At 44.3% G+C, this 22,705-nt stretch overlaps 1 protein-coding gene across 1 annotated transcript in view; it reads right to left on the bottom strand.

Moving 5' to 3' along the window:
• DOCK2 (dedicator of cytokinesis 2) overlaps nt 1-22,705 on the bottom strand; it is a 447,565-nt gene that overhangs the window by 389,872 nt on the left and 34,988 nt on the right. The window contains exons 6-9 of the mRNA XM_011947752.1: nt 21,222-21,370; nt 13,848-13,983; nt 11,341-11,495; nt 6,359-6,440 (exon numbers count right to left, since the gene is read on the bottom strand). Coding sequence (XP_011803142.1) covers nt 6,359-6,440; nt 11,341-11,495; nt 13,848-13,983; nt 21,222-21,370 — 522 coding nt within the window. The remainder of the gene's footprint in view (nt 1-6,358; nt 6,441-11,340; nt 11,496-13,847; nt 13,984-21,221; nt 21,371-22,705) is intronic.

Below are 22,705 nucleotides of genomic sequence, written 5' to 3'. Positions count from 1 at the left end.
CCTCTCAAAATGATAGGACGAGAGAAGGGTAGAGGTGGAATATCAGCTGTACAGACAGGGTTCTCCGTATGCCGAGGTGATGGATCCAAAAGTAGCATTTGCTACAGACGACTCGGATGATGCCATCGGTCACATCATTGCTCAGAACCTCTGAGAGAGAAGGCGAAAGGAAGAGAGAAAAATCATAACAGCTACCATTTCCTGACATCTAAAGTGTGGTCATCAGTTGGGTTGAGGGGGTGCTAACAACCCCAATATCTCAGAGCTTATAGCACAGCAGAAGTTTACTTCTAGTGCAGTCTACAGGGCCAATGCAGAGGGGTGGGGGCTCTGATTACTTACTTACTCTGGGCCCCTGGCTGGCAGCTCTATCTCAGCACAGCTGCTCTCATTGTCTCTGCGGCAGGGGAAAGGAATGTGGCAAATCACTTCTGGCTCTTAAATCATCTACCCAAGAGAGGTGCACATCATTTTTGCTTGCATGTCATTTGCCAAAGAAAGGCATATGGCCGCACCTGACTTCAAGGGGTCAGGAAACTGCAGTCAACTATCTGTTTGTTTATTTATTTATTTTATTTGAAGACAGGGCTTCACCCTGTCACACAGGCTAGAGGGCAGTGGCATGATCACAGCTCACTGCAACCTCAATCTCCCAGGTTCAAATAATCCTCCCACCTCAGCCTCTTGAGTAGCTCGGACTACAGGCATGAGCCACCATGCCCAGCTAATTTTTTTTTTTTTTTTAGAGATGGGATCTCACTATGTTATTCAGGCTGATTTCAAACTCCTGGGCTCAAGCAATCCTCCCACATCAGCCTCCCAAAGTGCTGGGATTACAGACATGAGCCACCAGACCCTGCTCAACTGAGTCTAGAAAAGCCAAAAGTGGTGAAATGCACTAATGTCTGATCCACTATGCTAAGCGATTCATGCATCATCAGATTCAGTCCCTCACATCTCTGAAGTACATACAATTATTGTATCCCCATTTTACAGATGGGGAAACTGAGACACAAAGAAGATAAGAGGCTTCCCCAAGGTCATGACCATAGCCCATGAGACTCTGGGCTTTCAGCCCAGTCCCTGACACCAAAGACCACAAACATAGCTACTACAGCACAGCTCCCTTGCCATCAGAAAGGCACGCAGGAGGAAACTCCTGACTGCCTGCTCAAATCTAAAAGCTTCAGAGATCCCAGGGCCCCCTGCCAGTGAGGATCAGCTCAGGAAGAAATAACAAGGCATGCTGTTGGCATCAGAGTAGAGTACCCTGGGCCAGCTCTCAAAAGGGAACAGTTTATTCTCCTTCGAGTTAATTCTCCTGTGGGCATATGCACTGGGAACAAGCTGTCGGCTCACGTCAGATCCAGGACCAATGCAGAGCTGCCATCCCCAACCTCTTACTATGCTGGTATAGGAGGAAAGGAGTGGGGCTGTGAGAAATCTCTAGGAACAAGGCAAGGCCCCAGTGTGGTCCACACCTTCCTGCTTGGGGACCGTGATGGTTAAATTTCATATGTCAACCTGGCTAGGTTGTGGTGCCTAGCTGTTTGGTCAAACACCAGTCTGGATGTTGCTATGAAGGTATTTTGTAGACCTGATTAATATCTACAACCCGCTGACTAAGTAAAAGAGATGCCATTCTATAATGTCCGTGGGCCTCATCCAACCAGCTGAAGGTCTTAAGAGCAAAAACTGAGGTTTCCCAGACAAGGAGGAATTCTGCCTCAAGACTGTAGTATAGAAATACTGCCTGAGTTTCCAGCCTGCCAGCCTACCTTTAGGATCTCAAACTTATATTCCATGGGTTATGTTTCCCCAGAGAGCACTGACTGGTACAAGGGCTGTCCATCCACCAGCTGCAGGAATGGACATCTGCTTTTCAGGCTAAGAAAGACCCCCCACCCCATCATCTGCGTCCCTTGCCTTGTTCTGCAGGCATCTGAATTTGAGATCCCAATTATCTCACATCCAGATGGTTGGAACAGCCTTGTCTCTGGCCTGACTCCTTCCTCCAAACACCCTGAAATCTCTTACGAATTCATCTTTAGACATTGCAGCTATTATAACATTTCTCTCCCCCCAACAACACTAATAGCTCCCTATTTCCTACCCTATTAGTTCTACTCTTTCCCAGTTGACATGAAAGGACCTAGACATAATATATCCAGCTGTCCTAGCCCACTGATTCCCCATGACTCTCTGAATATGAGTAGGTTATTTTTGTCACAAAGATTTCTTTATTGCTCCATAAACACACAATGCTCACTTCCAACTCTGGATCTTTCTTCCTGACCAGCCTGCTCCCACACCTCCCCTCCAATGCTTGCCTCTTCCTCCTCCACATATCCTTTCCATCCTTAAAACTTGAATCCTGCTTCCTTCATAATGACCTCCATCCCTAATACCTTCTCTCCTCAAATTAGGTCTTCATATTTTTGAAATGCTTAGATTGGTGCCTTTCAGAGGTATTTCAGAGCCACAGAGGCCCTGATACCTGAAAGCTTCCTAGACACGAAGGGGCTGAATTGCGCACCCCACCCCCACCACACACACACATACCCCAAATTCATAGATTGAATACCTAATCTTCAATGTCTCACAATATGACTGCATTTGGAAACAGGGTCTTTAAATAAGTAATTAAGGTAAAAAGAGGTTGTCTGGTCAGTATGACTGTTGTCCTTAGAAGAAGGTATCAGCGCACAAACAGAGAGAAGACCACGGTGAATACTTAGGGAGAAGACAGGCATCTGCAAACCAAGACAAGAGGCCTAGGAAGAAACCAACCCTCCCAAGACCTTAATCTCAGACTTCTAAATTCCAGAATTGTGAGAAAATACATTTCTTTTGCTTATATGAACCAATCTGTGATAGTTATGGCAGGCTTAGCAAACTAATATACTACATAAACCTAGAAGATTCCTAGGTAAGCCCCCATTCCACCCTCTTCTCTTAAAAATTTTTTACTTGCTCAAAGGAAGATATCAGACCTCTTAGAGCTGTCTCAACGGACAGCGCCCCCACCGCCGCCCCCTACACACACCTCCACACTAAAGAATCTTAAAGTGTAAAAAATAGCCAAATGCTATATTCACATTATATTCTCTGGAGGGTGTGTCAACTGGCAATCCTTATACAGAATTTTGCTCCAAACTATGGTGTCTCCCAGTCATTTCTGCTTTGGCCTTATAAAACTCGAAAGTATTGGGGAAGCAGGACAATGGAACTTAACAAGTGACACCTGATTTAGGAACTCATTAGTTCTTCTTTTATTGTTCACTCTTGTTTCCTGTGTGTTGGCAGCCACCCCAAAACTGGGCTAAATCTTAGGGAACCTCATAGTATATACTGCTTTCCTCTTACACAGCCTTGTGGGGTAAACCCTGACAAAACAGAGGGAAAGGGCCGGGAGCAGTGGCTCACACCTGTAATCCCAGCACTTTGGGAGGCAGAGGTGGGTGGATCATGAGGTCAGGAGATTGAGGCCATCCTGGCCAACATGGTGAAACCCTCCCTGTCTATACTAAAATACAAAAAAATTAGCTGGGCGTGGTGGCATGCACCTGTAGTCCCAGCTACTTGGGAGGCTGAGGCAGGGGGATTGCTTGAACCCAGGAGGTGGAGGTTGTAGTGAGCCGAGATTACATCACTGCACTCCAGCCTGGGGACAGAGCAAGACTCCATCTCAATAAAATAAATATAAATAAATAAATAAATAAATCAAAACAAAACAGAGGGAAAGTCAACAGTCAACTGGGCCTACATGCCACGCTCAGAGAGGCTCAAAGAGCTGGAAGCCTTCCCCCAACATAGGAGACCAGGAAGAGCTAACATCCAGAGAGGGAGGAAATAAGGCCAGCAAGACACATGCTTGCCAAGTCTTATCTCATCTCTAATTTAAATGTCACCTCACCACCCAGTTGAAAGTAACTTCCAGTCACATACCATCACATCACCCTGTTTTAATTATCCTGTGTTGCTTGGATTGCTTTCTGACATTGCTCTTGTTTATCTGCACATGCATTTTATTATCTGAATTTAACCCCACCGCACCATGAAAGCACTTGCTGCTTATCGCCAGTGCTTTGCACAGAGCACATGCATAGTAGGCACTCATCGGCTAACTCTTGGATCGATACAAGAAGTGAGAGCACCATCACCTTCCTTGCCCCTGATATGGTCTGGATCACTGTCCCCACACAAATCTCATGTTAAAATGTAATCTCCAGGCTGGAGGTGGGGCCTGATGGGAGGTGACTAGATCATGGGGGTGCTTTCTTATGGTTTAACACCATGAGAAATGATGATAGCACCAAAGGTGCTATCATGATAGCAAGTTCTCCTAAGACCTGGTTGTTTAAAAGTGGGTAGCACCTCTCCCTTTTTTCCTGCTCTGGCCACACAAGACAAGGCTGCTTTCCCTTTGCCTTCTGCCATCATGGCAAGTTTCCTGAGGCACCCCCAGAAGTCGAGCTGATGCCAACATCATGCTTCTCGTACAGTTTGCAGAACCATAAGCCAATTAAACCTCTTTTCTTTACAAATTACCCAGTTTCAGGGATTTCTTTATAGCCATGCAAGAGTGAACTAATACACCCCCAAATCGGGACTCTGATCATGTCAACAGAGGGAAGCATCCACCTGTCGAGCCTGTCAACCAAGGCGCTCAACTCCACTTGTTCTGAGGAGCTGAGGTGTGGCCCAGGCAGAATTCCATGAAGGTAGGATTACATTCTCACTAATGCTGTGTGACACAAATTTACTGATGCTCTTTCCCCCATGTTTACATCATGAATTGGTTCTCTGCAAAATGAACCACTGATTGATTCCCCGTCCTTCTCCCTCTCATGAAACATCTGTCTTGTGGTTTAATCAGGAAGGCCTGTGGGACTCTCCTATTTATCAAGAAAATAAATAGGCTCCTCCTTCTAACTAATAACAGATAAAAAGGATGGAGGCACATCTATATATGCCAAGGAAACTTTGCCTAAGCAATTAGGACCTATGATCCTATTCCGTGCCTCTGGCCCATTTTTAAAGAAAATAACAAACAAAATTAATCAGCTATACCTCAGTCTAATTACAACATAACATAAGACGTTGCAATTAATGGGCTGTAACTGGAAAATTATTGTAGAGCAAGGTAGGTTAATCTAGCATGTCGGTCACTCCTGGATCCAACTCATCTGTTTGGTCAAAGTCCAAATCCCTCCCTGACTCCTTCGTTGTAATTTCCCTTGCGGATACAGGCAATATAGTGAAAAAAAATCTCATAAAGAGTGTTCTCCCCAAAGGAGCTTACAGACAATACTAAGATATTTAGGTGTCTTAAGATCACACTTGCTGGGCGCGGTGGCTCACACCTGTAATTCCAGCACTTTGGGAGGCCAAGGCGGACAGATCACGAAGTCAGGAGTTAGAGACCAGCCTGACCAACATGGTGAAACCTCATCTCTACTAAAAATACAAATATGAGCCCAGTGTAGTGGTGTATGCCTATAATTCCAGCAACTCAGGAGGCTGAGGCAGGAGAATTGCTTGAACCCAGGGGAGCCGAGATGGTGCCACTGCACTCCAGCCTGGGCCACAGAGCGAGACTCCATCTCAAAAAAAATAAATAAATCAATAAAAAATCACACTCTTAGCACACACCCTTATGGAAACAGGACGAGAAATGGGTCTGTACTGGAAATTATAACCTTTACTTATCTCCTTCTTTCCCGTTTCCACTATTCAGAGCTAAAAAGCCAGCTTCACTCTCAGAAATAAATCATCCAAATAACAATTGATTTCAACATTTCTATGTACATGTCTTGCCCAGTGAGTATTGGTATTTAGAAGGATGATCCTAAGGACCCACCAGATCGTTAGTCATCTATGACTTAATTATGTTCAGAATGTCCAATTTACCAAGGCAGTCAATGTTCTAGGAAGGTGCTATTTTTTTCTGATATATTTTAGAAAGATTTTTCAGAAAGCCCTGAACAAAGAAAGGAACTCAGGTTAATCATGAATGAACTGGAAAGTCAAAATTGCCATTGTGCCCAGTTCACCTGGGCATTATTGCTCAAAGAAGTTGGTGCTTGTTTATGTAGCATTCTGCGTATGTTTTTCTGTATGTACAGGAGTCAGACAGATAGGGAGAGATGAGGAGAGACAGAGGTGAACATCCATCTTCCCAAAAGCTTCCTCAAGGCACACAATGTCCTTTGTCAGCTTTGGATTTCTGCACGAAGCCCAGAACACAGCTCTGCAGGAGAGCCACACTCCACCCTGAGCTTCTGACCAGCCTTATTTCCGAGGTTACGTTTTCGTGGGTGGGGAACACGGTAACAAGAAGAGGGTGCACACTCACCGTGAAGACCACCTTCAGGTTGTTGAGCATCTCAATCTCCTTAGGGAAGCCCCGGCTGCCCCATCGCACTAGGTAGTTCTCACTGTGGGAAGAAGAGTGGCAGCCTGTTACTGCCAGGGGACCTGGCATCCATTTAATAAAAACATTCACCAAGCATCTACTATGTGCCCAACACATTAATGACTGCTGGGGGTAGGCAGGTGTTTAAGATAGAAATGGTCCTTCCCTCCGAGAGATCACAGTTGTGTTGAGAGACAGACATTAGACGGGCAAGAGCAAAGAACTATTAACATATGTGTATTTGCCACTTCTGTCCCTCTCCCATCTGCTAAGCAAATTCTGGCACAGCTGTCTAATATTTTTGAAGAGCATCTGCATACTGATAGAGGTTACTGAGAATGGCAGAGATGAGAGGGGAAAGGACCTTAGTATATTTTATTGGACATTAAGAATATATTTACCCTTTCCGGCCCATTCCCCATTCAAGACTGAGTAAAGATCTGAATTACTTTAAGTTACCCTTTGAATGTAGAGCTGTTTCCTTGAGTGGAATGTCATACTGTGATGGGTCATAGAGGGTCTCAGCCATTATCTAAGATACAATTAAATAACTGTTTAAATGCCATTGTGACACTATTTATATAAAATTGTGCCACAAGCTAAGAACCCTTAATCTAAAAATCCAAAATATGAAATGCTCCCAAACCTGAAAATTTTTAAGTGTCAACATGACGCTCAAAGGAAATGTTCATCAGAACATTTTAGATTTCAGATTTTTGGATTAGCAATGCTCTACTGGTAGGTATATATGCAAATATTCCAAAATCCAAGAGAAAATCTGAAATCCAAAACACTTCTGGTCCCAAGCATTTTAAATAAGGAACAGTCAGTCTGTATAAAGGAAAAGTTCAGGATGTTGTATTAATGTATATCAAATGGACCTGACCTAGTGGGTGGTCAAGGAAGTCTTTGCTGAGGAAATGACATGAAATAAAGTTGGTCAGGAAAAGAAGGTAGGAAAGGGAAATGTTTCAGGCAAAGTCAACATGAGTAAAGGCCATGAGTCAGGAAGGAGCTGGATGCATCTAAGAAACAGATTCAAGGGGGCTGGGCGCAGTGACTCATGCCTGTAATCCCAGCACTTTGCGAGGCCAAGGTGGGCAGATCATCTGAGGTCAAGAGTTCGAGACTAGCCTGGGCAACATGGTGAAACCTCATCTCTACTAAAAATATTAAAAAAGTAGACAGGCGTGGTGGCACACACCTGTAGTCCCAGCTACTAGGGTGGCTGAGGCAGGAGAATCACTTGAACCTGGAAGGTGGAGGTTGTAGTGAGCAGAGGTTGTGCCACTGTACTCCAGCCTGGGTAAAAAGGGAGACCCCATCTCAAAAAAATAAATAAAAACAAACAGATTCAAGGGAAAGTTACAAGAGAAAAATTAGAGGGAGATGCTAGATCACATAGGCTTTGTAGGTCATTCAAGGATTTTGTCTTGATGCTGAGAGTAATGGAAACCCATTGGAGGGTTTTATGAGGAGCAGCTACATGGTTCTAACATACGATCCTTTACCATCTCACATCTCCTAGCAGCCATCATGCTGGTCAGTCCCATCACTCCAGGAAGACAGAGAAGTCTAGCACTTATTTAAGTTAGAAGAAGCTTAATACAGTTTGCTGAGTTGAGTCATCAGATTTTCCATGCCATCTAGGAGCATATAGTCGGTGCTAAATAAGTGCCCATTATTTTGGATTAGAAATAAGATTTTTTAAAAAGTTAAAACTCAAGTTAGCCTAAGAAGGCATAAAAGAATTCAGCAAAATTAAAGGGACGTGACTTCCTTTTAGAGCTTTTTTTTTATCTCTAATATCTCGTTCCTCTCTCTCCAGTCACCCCTAAAAGGTTAATGAGAGCAAACTGAGCAGAGTTCAAGCAGGCAGTGGGGCCAATAGCAAAATTGTCCCAGATTAACCAATGTTTAAAACTCAATCAAGTTAAGTGGATCTTTTCATCTTTTGTGTTTTTTTCAGTAAGATCTAAAAATTGTAGTGGAGTTTGCAGTAAACTAACCAGGAATGCTCCATCCAAAATTTTTTTTTATTTTTAATTCTTTCTCGTTGGTAATTTCTGTACTGTTGTTAGTGAAATGCTTAGACACATTCCAGTAACTTCCATCATATGTAGGCGAGCCCCTCAGTGACCCAGCTTGCTACATCTAAACAGCAAGCATCAGCAATTTTCTTCCAGGAGAAGCACAATCATAAAGAAGGAAAGTAATTTGGAGGGCTGAGCTGGCCCCATCCATCCTCACCCAGGAAGATCTAGGTGGTAGAATTTGAAGGCTACAGCACCAAGACAGGTAAGACCTCCTCCAAATGACACCCTACTCAGAGGAACGAGGAGTACTATTCCAACTCCTCATCACATAATTTTTGGGCATAAGACTTACTACTAGACTGATACCTGAACTGCTTCTCTTTTGTCCTATAAAAACTTACATTAAATTTCCCAAACAGGATGCCTTCAGGGATCTACTGGGGATCTGACCACGATTCAGTCCAACACTGAAACATCGATCCCAGCTATATTCTCCCCAGTCCACATCTGGGCCACACTGAAGATGTCTTAACCTGCCTGTTGTTCACTGTATGTCAACCCTGGCCAGAGCGGGCAGGAGCCCAGATTTCTTGCTTAGGGGAAGAGCAGCTCTTCAGAGTGAGACTGACATTGGGAGTGTTCCCAGATTCCCCTCCCCACTCCCTGTATTGTGCCTCTTCTCTTCTTCCTTTGCTTTCCCCTCTTTATGCGATTGCTGGTTTCTGCCTGCTTTGTCCTCCTCCCTCTGCTCATCCCCACTCTCCCAGGGCTGGCTCTCATCTCCAGCACTCTCAGAGATGTCACTCAGGCACACCCCATTGAGCATGGCATGCCAGGTAGCACGGCACGGAGCACAGCTGCCACCTTGCTGATTCATGGCCTCCCTCCACAGAGATGGTCCAGCCATCCATCACTGAGATGGGGCCAGCCGACCACACTCCCTCATCAATGTGGCAGGCAGTAAGCACTTTTAGGATATGCTTGTGAGCACTTTCAGATCTGTTGTGTGTCATAGGCCCCATACTATTCCTGCTCAGTTGCTTCCAAGGCTTCTGAAACTGCAGTCAGTGAGCCTTTCAGGAACCTTGGGAGTAACTGAAAGGAAACAGCAAGGGACCTCTGCTTCTGACACCCAAACCAATTCAAGGTGGGCCTAAGGGACCAGGGACACTCATTCTCGGTGTCCACTAAGGCTAAGCCAGGTGAATTGGGCTGACTCTTTAAGGTTAGGGACTTTGGTGCATAATAAATACCTTTCCACCATAATGGTACTGAAACCCTGGTGAAAACGATTTAGAATACTTGACACAACTCATTCCTTGGTGACAGACTTAAGTGGGAAATAGCTTGCCTTTGGAGTCAGACAGGCCTGTGTCTAAATCCCAGCTCTGCTCTTTACAAATATTTGTGACTTTGGGCAAGTTGCTTGACTTCCCTGAGCTTCATTTTCTCATCCTAATGACACAGAACCGTGAGGATTAGATAGGACAATGTACAGACCCCAGCACATTCTTCTGAGATGGACAGCCCCTCCAGTTTTATGCATGTCTCCAAGAGGCTGCTGCTTACTAAAGCACCACTATTCACCAGGCATGGTGTATTCGTTCGCTTCATCATCACAGCAACAAGCCAGGAAGACATCAACAAGCCAGGAAGACAAAAGCAGAGAGATCATGTTCTAGCTCCTTTCTAATGTGTGTCTCTACAAAAAAATTAAAAATTAGCCAGGCGTGGTGGCGCAAGCCTGTAGTCACAGTCAGTGGCCTCAAATATGAGACCATGTCTTGGTCTAAAACCCTAATGGAGGGGACAGGCAGTGGCTGCTTGGGAGGAAGGATGGTCTGAGCAGAGGCTAGGAGTCTGGCAGAGGGAGCTGGAGAAGCAGCAAAGTCTCTTCCCTGGAGATTCCCAGAAGTATTTTCCCTTCCTTGAGCCAAGGCACCCAGAAGTTCCCTCACTTCCTCCATTGCCAAGAACAACTTATTAAAGTAGTAATGATAACAGCCACTGCCCCTTGCAGTACAGGCACCATGTGCCAGGCCTTGTGCATCGCAACTCTTTCTCATTAAAGCCTGAAGGAAATGACCCTGTGAGGTCAGCACTCACATTGTGCAGACGGGAAACTCAGGCTTAAGAAACATCAACAACCTGCCCCACATTAAAAAAGAGTAAAGGCTGGGGCCAAGATGTGAACCCAGACAGATCTCAGAGCCTATACCCTTAGCCTATTGCCACTACAGAGGATTTGGAGCATTCATTTCTTAACTCCTATTCTGAAAGTAGATACTGGCAGGGAGCAGTGGCTCACACCTATAATCCCAGCACTTTGGGAAGCCAAGGTGGGATGATCACTCGAAGCCAAGAGTTTGACACCAGACGGGATAATGCAGCAAGACCCTGTCTCTACAAAAAATTAAAAATTAGCCAGGTGTGGTGGCGCATGCCTATAGTCCCAGATACTCAGGAGGCTGAGGTGGGAGAATCGTTTGAGCCTAGGAGTTCAAGGCTACAGCGAGTTGTAATCTCACCCATGCACTCCAGCCTTGGCAGCAGAGTGCGACCCTGTCTCAAAACAAAAAAAAAGTAGATATTTTTATTCTAGCCAACACTACTTGTCTGAATCTTGTTATTTCTGGCTGTTTTCTGGTAATCAAAATCTATTTTACAAAACCCTACAACCATAAACTCCACTGTGGGAAAAAACTGGTGGTAAATAACACTTCCACTCAACTCCTACACCCTCCAAAGAAGTTATTTCCATATTTTCACTCAGGCGCAATCTCTTTTCCAGGTGGAAATTGCTCCATAAGTGAGGATGGAAAGAAAAGATGCTCTGTGCACTGCTTCCCATAGTCAGAGAAGTAGGGCAACGCTGGACACACCTACCTTATGACTGTTTGTTTGTTGGGGTCATAGAGAGACATGAAGAGCTCAGCATCTTCCCCAATTCTGCACACAAAGTTTCTCACAAACACATAGAGGCTATGGGTGGGGGATGAGGAGATCCGGGAATACATTCCATAATCTGGCTGGTCTTTTGACTGAAAGGCAGAAGGAAGAAGGAAAGAAGATGGAGAAAATTAGCCTAGCACCACTCAGAGCAACACAAAGATAGTCAAGGACATTGGGTTCAAGCCTGAAGTTTTGCACATTCCACCCAGCTCTGCCATCAAACGTTTCTGCAACCTGAATCAATTCACTTTGACTCTCTTGGCCTATATTTTTCTGTCTTGGGAAATGTTGCCACTGACCCAGACTTCCTCATAAAATTAGTGTCATAAAAAGCAAAAACTATAAAAGAAAAATATTGCTTAAATGGATTTTATCAAAAGTATAAACTTTTGCTCTTTGAAGGATGCAACAGCTAGGTGCAGATTTGGAGAAACTTTCAAAACATATCTGACAAAGAATTTGTACCTAGAATATACAAATAACTCTTACAACTAATTCTGAGGAAAATAACCCAATTTAAATGGGTAAAATGTCTGACCAGACACTTCCCAAGAGAAGATACAAGTGGAAATGACAGGAAGCACATGAAGAGATACTCAACATCACTGCACATCAGAAAAATGAAAATTAAAACTACAATGAGATACCACTACACAACCACTAGTATGCCTAAGTTAAAAAGTCTGATAATATCAAGTGTTGACAAGGATGTAGATAATATCAAGTGTTGACAAGGATGTAGAGCAACTAAAGCTCTCATATATTGCTGGTAGAAATGCAAAATTGGGCTGGCGTGGTGGCTCATACCTGTAATCTCAGTACTTTGGAAGGCTGAGATGGGCCGATCATTTGAGTCCAGGAGTTCAAGATCAGCCTAGGCAACATAGTGAACACCCATCTCCACAGAAAATAAAAAAGATTAGCCAGGCATGTTGGTATGCACCTGTGATCCCAGCTACTTGGGAACCTGAGGTGGAACAATCACCTGAGCCCGGGGGTCAAGGCTGCAGTGAGCTGTGATCACACCACTATACTCCAGCCTGGGTGATAGAGTGAGACCCTGTCTCAGAAAAAAAAAAAAAATTGTACAGCCATTTCAAGAAATAGCATGGCAATACCTTAAAAAGTTATATATACACTTATCATATGATCCAGCAATCCCACTGCTAAGTATTGCCCAAAAGGAATCAAAACATGTCCAAATAAGGATTTGTTTCCAAATGTTCATGGTTGCATTAGTATAACAGCTCTGAACTGAAAACTTACCCAAATGCCCAATAACTGGTCAATGCTATATACCATCAGTAACTGGTCAGTGGTATACTGACTCAGTAATAAAAGGACCAAAATGTTAATACGCACAACAACATAAACCTCAAAAACATCATGCTGAGTAAAAGTCAAACACAGAAAATTAATACTGCATGGATTCCATTTATATGAAACTCTAGAAAAGGCAAATCTACAGTGACAGGAAATTATAGGTTGCACGGGGTTTGGGGCTGGAGACGGAGCACAAAGAAACTTTTAGGATGATGGAACTGTTCTTTATCTTGATTGTCATGACATTTATCCAACACAATATATTATTACAATTCATTAAAGTATACTTTAAAATGAGTGAAATGTACTGTATGAAAATTATATCTTAATAAATCTAAAAACACAATTGCTTTCAAATAATATAGAGCAGCTAAAATAAATTTTTTAATAAAAATCAGACTGTTGACCTTTCCTTGAAATCTTTCACTGATTTCCTATCCATGGGAATAACATCGAAACTCTCTTCCAAAACCCCTCAGGCCCTTTGAGATCTGGCTCCACCTACCTGCCTCTGCAAATCGTTGCCTGAACTCCCCCACTATTCACCACACCTCATCCTTGTTTGGCTTTCCTACTCCTTCAATAGTCAGAATGCAGTCCTACCTCAGGGCCTGTGCACCTGCTGTGCCCTCTGCCTGGAACACTCTGTCCCAGATCGTCCCAGGCCTGGTGCCTTCACATGATTCAGGTGTCAGCTCAAATGTCACTCTTGAGAGAGGCCTTTCATGGCCGTGCCTTTTAACATAGCTCCTGAGTCACTCTGATTCACATAACCCTGGTTCATTGCCTTTTATAAACTCATCTGGAATTAATATTTTCACTTATTTATTTAATTTTTTATCACCTTTCTTCTCTTCTCCCTTCTTGAAGCTACAAGTGCCAAGAGATCAAGAAACTTGCCTGGCATTTAACTACCTGTGAGATGGATGTTGAATGAATTACAGATGTGGGTACAAAACCACAGTTAAACACATGTGGCTGCTGATCATCTCAGGCCACAGACAGATCCCCTTCAATAATACACAGTCTGGTTAATTAGCCCATTAGCCCATTGTTTTAAGTTTATGATGTGCTCAATGATTGGATCACTTGGCCAAAGCCTATTTAGTAAAGCTCACCATTTCTTCTTTGATACGCTCTGTGATTTTACCAGTTGCTTCTTCATGTGCATGGAACAAGCTGATGACGCTGGTATTATCGGGGTCCAAGATATTTCCATCTTCATCTCTGACAATCAAATCGAGCTCAAGGATTCTGTAAAGCAAAAACTGGAGGTGAAGATAAATCAGTGGAGAACTTTAGGTCACTGGTGAGAAGATTTTTACTAGAAAGTTCGACTGATTTCTGGGGATCATACAGTCACAAAGAAGAGCTCTACACGGATAGCCTGGGACACTGCTAGTGAGTGCATATTGGTATAGTAGACCCCCTTTGGAAGGTACTGTAGTAGTGTGCATTCAATTTTTTTAAAAGGTGTATTTTCCATGGTATTAAACTGAAACACCCAACACTTGAACTAGGATGTGTTGCAGCCTTGATCGCATCAGCAAGTACTGAAAAAAAACAAAATGTCGGCTGGGCATGGTGACTCATGCCTGTAATCCCAACATTTTGGGAGGCCAAGGCGGGTGGATCACCTGAGGTCAAGAGTTCAAGACCAGCCTGGCCAAGATGGTGAAACCCCGTCTCTAGTAAAAATACAAAAATTAGCTGGGCATCATGGTGTGCTCCTGTAGTCCTAGCTACTCAGGAGGCTGAGACAGGAGAATTGCTTGAACCCGGGAGGCGGAAGTTGCAGTGAGCCGAGATTGCACCACTGTACTCCAGCCTGGGTGACAGAGTGAGACTCCATCTCACCAAAAAAAAAAAAGTCTAAAAGAGAAATGGCTAAATCAACAGTGCCCTATCTATAATGGAATACTATATAGCAGAGCTTTTAAAATATTTCATAGTTTTACTATATTTAATAATATATGTCAGTGCAAAAATCAAGCATGGAAAGATGCATATAGTGCACATACAATATTTATTTTTATAAATAAATAAATAATAAAACAAACAAAAACTAGGCCAGATATATTATCTGGGTGCATGTATAAAAGTAAGCTTATGTATGAGAGAAAGCTCTGAATGAAAAAAAGGACCAAACTACCAACACAAGTTATCTGTGGGGACAGGTAGGGGCTAGGGCTGGAGGAGTAAAGGGGTCAAAGGTTACATGTGCCTTGTCTCAATTTATTTGATTTTTTTTTTTAATGAGTCAGGGTCTTGCTCTGTCTTCCAGGCTGGGGTACAGTGGCATGATCATAGCTTCCCACAGCCTCGAACTCTTGGGCTCAAGCAATCCTCCCACCTCAGCCTCCTGAGCAGCTGGGACTACAGGCACATGCCACCATGCCCAGCTACTACCGTACCTAGCCTTTTTTAAAATATATACACAGAGGAGGTATTTATATATTATTCAATAAAAATTTGAAAATAGCAGTTGGGGAAAAACAATCTCAGACATATTGACTGTTACCCACAGCTTGCTTTCAGCTATTTGACTTCCAGGCCACAAGCTTTTCCCTGTTTGGTTTTGATTTGTTTCAATCACACCTGTCATCCTGACCAGCATCAGTGACACTAACAGCAGCAAACTCACACAGCACTTACAATAAGCTCACATAGGATAAGTGTTTTACATAAAATTAATCCATTTAATTCTCATAACAACCCTATGAAGGAGATACTATTAATAACCCCATTTTACAAATGAAGAAAAGACTGAGGATATGAGGACTAATTAATTTGCTCAAGGTCATATAGCTAGTGAAAACTAAGAATACATCTCTGTCCACACTCATAACCTCTCTGGTATGCTTGCTATAATACATAGGAGGAGCTTAGGAGCAGTGTATGGGTTGCAGGGTGGGGTAGGGTATGTTTGCAGAAACCTTAACTTGAAACTGCTTTTGCACTTGATATTGAGATGAAGAGCCTCAGTTGTCCATACAAAGAAGATAGGAGGAGGTGGGCTGATGGATTCTGAGAAGGCCAACCGTAGTCCTGCTTTGTTGCCACTACTAAGTATCAGATTCTGGAAAGGCAGCAAGACAAATGAAGGAGACTCTGTCAGAGAATCTCTATCAGAGAATCGAATTGAGAGGCACATCTCTCATCTTGTCCAAATGTAGAGGGAAGGGAGCCAAGGTTCACCCATTTGTGCACATTCATTAGAAAATTAACTCCCAACTCAATACAACTCATAATGGTGCACAGCCATGCTGCCTAACGGCAATGCTAAGGGGGAAGAAACACATTCAGCTAATGCTTAGCAGAGACTCTCCTGACCTTGGAAAAGATGGAGCATTGCCGATACATAATTTAATGCCAAGATCTCTCTGGCTGTTCTCCTCAAAATGTATCGAAGTGGATTCGGTTCTAAAATACATGAATAAAACATTCTCCTAGGTCCGGCTATCTTGGGATGTGGAGAAGTCATTTGAGGATTCCTCAATCCTTGGACATCAAAATCACTTGGAACTTTGGGAGCTTCAGTAGGATTGACAGGATTCCCGTGACCCAGGGGCAGGAGAGGCTGTCCTCCACAGCCTCTAAATGCAGCCACCATGCATTTTGGGGAGCAGAACATTTAGGCATTCTCTCATCAGGATGTAACCCCACTGCTCTCATCTGTTCAAGGAAGTGATCAAATGAAGCCAAGATGAGGGTAGAGGGCAAAGTCCCCACTGTATACATATAAAATAAAATTTTTAAAAAAGGTAAACTCAGCTGGGCATGGTGATATGCACCTATAGTCCCCGCTCCTCGGGAGGCTGAGGTGGGAGGAACACTTGAGCCCAGGAGATGGAGACTGTAGTGAGCTATGATTGCACCACTGCATATGCCACCTAAAAATCTGTGATGGCTCCCCATTGCCGTCTGGACAATCCAGACTCACTTGGCACTAAAATCCTCAAGGTTCCAGCCCCAGTCCACCCATGTCTTCCTCTCCGTGGTCATGTGAACCTTTCATCTCCCACATTGTTTCCCTCTGAGTTTCTCTTCTCCATTTCACCTAATAATTCCTGCTGGTCTAGTTAGATTCAGAGTGGTTGTCATCCCCACCCTGACTCCCACCCCCACATCCTCCAACCTTCTTGCCCATGCTTCCTGCACTCCTAATGTGTATGACTTCCGACTGAAAGTGGCTGTTTACTTCTCTCCCTCCCTTATTAACCCACATGGCTCTTGGAAGGCAGTAGAGTGCAGCAGTTAAGCACTTGAACTCTGCAGCCACATTATCAGTTCAAATTCCACTGCATCTTGAGCAAAATCACCTGCTGTTCAAAAGACCACCAGGATGGCTAAATAGTAGAAAGTGTAACTGAGGAGCTCAGCTTCAAAATGCATTTTAAAACTTTTTTCTTGGCCAGGCTCGGTGGCTCACACCTGTAATCCTAGCACTTTGGGAGGCCGAGGTGGGTGGATCACAAGGTCAGGAGTTCGAGACCAGCCTGGCCAATGTGGTGAAACCCCGTGTCTACTAAAAATACACAAATTAGCCAGGTGTGGCAGCATGCGCCTGTAGTCCCAGCTACTTGGGAGGCTGAGGCAGAAGAATCACTTGAACCCAGGAGGCGGAGGTTGCAGTGAGCTGAGATCACGCCACTGCACTCCAGCATGGGCAATAGATCGAGACTCTGTCTCAAAAAAAAAAAAAACAACTCAAGATGTAGCCTTGAGAAAAACCATAGAAACCTTTTTTTCCTTAGTCTTAAAATATACCCTTGAAACCTACTTTGAAGCTCCATTCCCTTCCCCCTTCTACCATATACGCTCTTACTCCATGCACATTTACTTAACTCTATGCTTGTTAAGAAATTCCAGGGGCTAATTGAAAACAAACCAGGCATGAGGGCACAGCTACAGAATTCTCCCCTACTTAAAGACTGCCTCAAGATGGATCATTGACAGCCTGGCCACTGTCAAGATGGCACCAGCCTGTTCTCCAGACCGGCATCAGGCCTAGACACACAGCCCCTGCACCCTGCACAGCCCCGGCATGCCTCCCATATCCAGCTTCCCTTTTTGAAACCCTTGCCCTCAGCCCACAGTCTTGAAGTGGTTTCTAGAGGAGTGAGCCTGTATGTTTCCCCATGACTAGCTTTGGAAATAAAGTCACTTTCCTTACAATGCACTTTGTCCCTGTTACTGACTTTGCAAGCAGCAGGCAACAGAGGCTGTGCTTCATTACAAAAGGAGAACCTTACTGGTGACATTGGTTGGCAAACTTTGAAGAGAAAGGAGAACCTTACTGGTGACATCGGTTTACAAACTTTGAAGAGACAGTCTCTGGTATGTGTGGAAGGTGCTCTTTCTTTGAAGAGGGGAAGGACATGTTGGGTTTTATGCCTCACAGAGCCAACATCACACATATTCAGCAGGTTTGGGGAAAAAATTAACATATTTATGGAGACAAGAGCATATACTATGGGTAAACGTGTATGTAACATACAGCCCATGTTCACTTTGGGGTGGGGTTTATTATTAAAATGAGGTGAAACTTTGCACTTTACATCAAAAGGTGAACTACTGGACACAGTTTGTGGACAGTCTTAAGCTAGCTGAAACTGGCTTAAGGTTTGCAGTTCTCTATCAAAAAAGAATGTTTAGCAGGCTAGTCCTCTGGTGTGGATGTAAATCAGAGTTAGGAGGGGTCTGATAATTTGCCTGATGGCTCCTATTGTTAGGGAGTTTGGCAAGAGGGTGTTTTTCTCGTAGCTGTAGGAATTTAGGGAGTTGCCAAGCCAGCTCCCCTGAACGCTCAACCCGACCCATAGGTAGCTGTTGTTTCCTGAACCTTAGGATCCATCTTAGTTGATAAAGAGGCATCTCTGTTGGTTTCTCAGATCACACACCTAATCAATCACTCTTGAGCCTCACTTTCCTCACCTGAGAAACAGGATGAGAATAGTGCCTACCTCATCAAGTTGTTGTGAGACTTCACAGAGTTAATACATGGAAAGTCCTTTAAACCGTGCCTCCGGAAATGAGTGAGCACTCTGGAAGTTATCATTATTTCTCATTGCTTGCTTTTTGATTGTTGCTAAAAACAGAGGCTGTATTTTGTATGTGTCTGTGCCCTGTACCCTTGGGGCCTACCAGATGTGTAAAGAAAGTTTGATATCTGAATGAAGTAATGGAATGAGAGAAGAAACAAGCTCATTCTGACCATTCCTCCAAGGTTCAGTTCCACTTTGTGCCACCCCCACCCACTCTCCCAGCTGCTGGAGGTTGGAGGTAGGCAGCTCCAGGCTGATCCTGACACTCGGCCCAGACGGTGGGCCTCCTGGATTTGGGGAAGCTGCCCATCCCATACCAGAGCTCTGAGCACCCGAACTATCAGGCCAGTGATAAGATGCCCAACTCTCTCGCTTGCAGCTGAAGTAGTCAGGTAAATAAGGGGGCCGCTGAGCTTGAGGTCTCAGCCTGTGCCACAGGGTATCTCTCACTTCCCCAAAGGAAGCTGACAGAACTAAAAGCACGGGGCTAGGTCAGAGGATGCTGCAGAGGGGCTGGTTTAGGGAGGACCCTCTTTCTTCTTTTTCTCCCATCACCACCATTCACCCACTCACTCAGTTATCACTCACCGAGCACCTACTATGTGCACACCTTGTTCCAAGCACAGGCATAGAGGTGATTTAGACAGTCAACATCCTATAGGAGCTCCCGCAATAAGAGGGAAGCTGGGCCAAAAAGGAGGCAATTACTACTCAGGGCCTTCAAGAGCACCTACCCCGGCCCAAGGAGGGTAGTGGAAAATCAGGGAAGGCTTCCTGTGAGTGGTGACCACTTTTTCCATTCCTGGTCCTACTTCTCAGGAGCCCCCATTAAGAAAACAACATTTGAAGGTCGTAGATGTCACTGTAAAGCAGCCCTCAATTCCCATACACTCAGCTGCAATTGTTCTCAGCTAAAGACACCATGGAACCAACGGCAGTAGCAGCTGCATGGCAAACCCTTCCTGTCACTTTAGGATGATGTGCTTTATAAGCAGATTTGGACACGCTTGCCAGATGCCAACAGAGGCACCGGCAGAGGGACTGTGTTCCTGGATCAGCTGTGAGTTGGAGCCACTGACTTTCCTCTCAGAATCCTCCTCCTAGTGCTTATGGCAGGACAAGAAAGCCTGGCCTGGCTGCTGGGGAAACTTCTTCTTATTCATATTAAATGGGCTTTTTACTTCCCCCTCAGGCCCTGTGTTCCAGCCTTCAGATCCGCTTTGCAGTTCCTTGAGTATGCCATGCTCTCTCATGAGCCCCTGACCCTCCTTGTTTTGAGCCTGCTTAATATCCCTTTATCCTTCAAACTTCCGCTCAGGGGTCACGTCCTTCAGGAAGTCTTCCTTGACTTCCTTCTCTAAGGTTCATTAAAAGTAACTCTTGCTTCCTGAGTTATAGAACTTATCACAGTACATATCAGCAGTTTACTTGTGGCTTACTCCTAATTGGAACTGTGACCCTTGAGTGGACAGGGACTTTTATTTCTACAGCCCCAATATCTAGCAGGAAATCCAGCCAACTATAAGTGCTCAATACATGTTTGTGGTTGGAATGAATGAGCAAATGAACAGAATGTTTGGAAGTCATTCAAAAGATCAGGAGGGAGGAGAGGTCCTTATAGTTCCCAAATGCTATCCAAGTAGCAGAGTGGTGAGGCCCATGGACCCTGGAGCCAGACTGCCTGGGTCTAAATTCAGGTTCTGTCATTTACTAGCTGTGCAACTCTGGACAAGTTACCTACCCTACTGAAAACCCTCAGTTTCTTTATCTGAAAAAAATGGGGATAATAAAACTGCATGCCCCATAGAGTTATTATGAGAATTAAATGAGACAATGCCTGTAAAACACTTAGCAGCAAGCCTGGTGTACAACAAGCTCTGATTAAGAGTTACTTATAATGTTATTATCAGTGGGTTGTCCCACCTCAAATAATTGGCTCATTTTCTCCTTAACTTGATAGCATTCAAATCCCAACCAATTTTTACTTCTCTTCCCTTTTGAGGAAACATTTTTGTAATTGTGCATTTGAGTTAGCTGATGGTGTGTGGGTTGGATACCTTAGGATGCGGGAAGAGACATTAAGTCTCACACTGGGATTTAAGGGAGAATTTTGCAAATGCAGGGATAAAACGACAACTAAGCTGAAAGTGAACCAGCATGACTGTGCTCCCTAGTCCATCGGAAGTAGGTTAAATGAGTGTCCTAAATCTCTCAGCCTGGTAATAACACCGTGTAAGCACAAGCCTTCTCTCCATCTGCATGTCCCTCAGTCCCCGGGGGGTGGTAACAACAGCACACAAGCACAGCCATTGGTCACAACCTTCTCCCAAACAGAAAGTGACAAACTTGCATCTAAAAATGAATCCAAGCTTCTGGGGAGAGAGAAAGGTAAGAGAGAGGATGGCTGGGGGAAGAAAGCCTCTCTACAGAGGAAAGGGAGGTTACTTGTTGCCATAGTCAATTTTGGACGTGACTTTCTGCTTCAGTTCCTTCAGCTCGTCCTTGGGCAAGGTTCCTGAGAGAAGCTGGGACCTCCACTCCATCAGATCGTACATCATGGACTGCACCTGCAGAAAACGCTCCTTTTTGCTGGCCTAGGAGACAAGAAACAACCCATAATCGCCTGTGTTAAGGGGCCTGACCATCTATTTGGCAGGCTGTGCCAAAGTCAGGCGAGTGTGGTCAAGGGCCGTGGCCTGAGGCTCTCTCCCAGCCCTACCCACTACAAAGTGATTAGGTGGGGGTCCTAGTCATTGAAATATTTATTCCTCGTGGGCCACAGGGATTTCCCAAAAGCAAAAATAAAAATCTCAATCACTTCTTGGTTAAGGAATGAGTGATTTCTGACTTTATCTAAAAAGATATTTATTGAACAGGAATGCTACGAACATCTGCCCTAATGGAGGTCCCAGAGCTCAGGCCCTTTGAGGCTGGGAGCCAGGGCCATTTCTCTGATGACAAAGGACTGCTTCTAGGGCAGCCTTCCCCAAAGTGCGGCATGTGTACCACCTATGGAAAGCAAGATGGCTCTTCGTGGTACAAAGATACAAGGTCAAACAACATGGAGCCCTAGGGCGATTCTCTTCCACTCCGTTTCCTTCCTTCTGTGTAAGGGAAAGAGAAAGCTGCAGTTTTATAGTAATATGTCTCTAACACCTCTCACACATTGCTAATGTCTTTTTTAACAAAGAGAGAGAAAAGGTCTTGGACTCAGAGCTTTCGACAGGTACAATAGCAAGTATGTTCCAGAGGCTGAGGCGGGAGGATCGCTTGAGCCCAGGAGTTTAGAACTCCAGTGAACTATGATGGCCCCACTGCACTCCGGCCTGGGTGACAGAGCGAGACCCTGTCTCCAAAATTTTTTTTTAATAAAAATAATGTTATCTTGTTTTCATTGTATTTAGTTGAATAATGTTCTTCTAATTGTGCCAAGTACTTTTGTCTTTCCATTTGGGGAAGTGAGGGTGGTATAACAAAATATATATATATACATATATACACACACACACATATATACACATATATATACACACACACATATATATACTTGGTCTTTGTCCTTGGTTCTTGAAGCAGTGCTCCTAAAACTCTTGCAATATCCAGAGTGATAAAAATATATTTTCTTATTCCTAACAATAGCCTTTCAATGATACCTGAGTTTATGCTAATGAGGTGACTCTAGGAGGGCCTCTAGATAGCTTCAGGATGAGGGGCTGGTTGCAAAGGAACCAACCAGGAACCAAACCCCCAACCACATGACTACAGGGCTGGAACTTAACAGCCCCATTCCCCTCCACCTGCCCCACCCCAACCTCTGGGAGGGTAGGGGGACTGAGGATTGAGCTCAAGCACCAATAGCCAATAATTTAATCAATTATGCCTGTGTAATGAAACTCTGATTAAAACTCTTCGTGAATAACGTTTGAGGG

Source organism: Colobus angolensis, unplaced genomic scaffold (genome assembly GCF_000951035.1).
Source record: "Colobus angolensis palliatus isolate OR3802 unplaced genomic scaffold, Cang.pa_1.0 Scaffold27, whole genome shotgun sequence".
Taxonomy (NCBI): Eukaryota; Metazoa; Chordata; class Mammalia; order Primates; family Cercopithecidae; genus Colobus; species Colobus angolensis.
The sequence above is the reverse complement of the archived record's forward strand: the minus strand, read 5'-3'. Positions and strand labels throughout refer to the sequence as shown.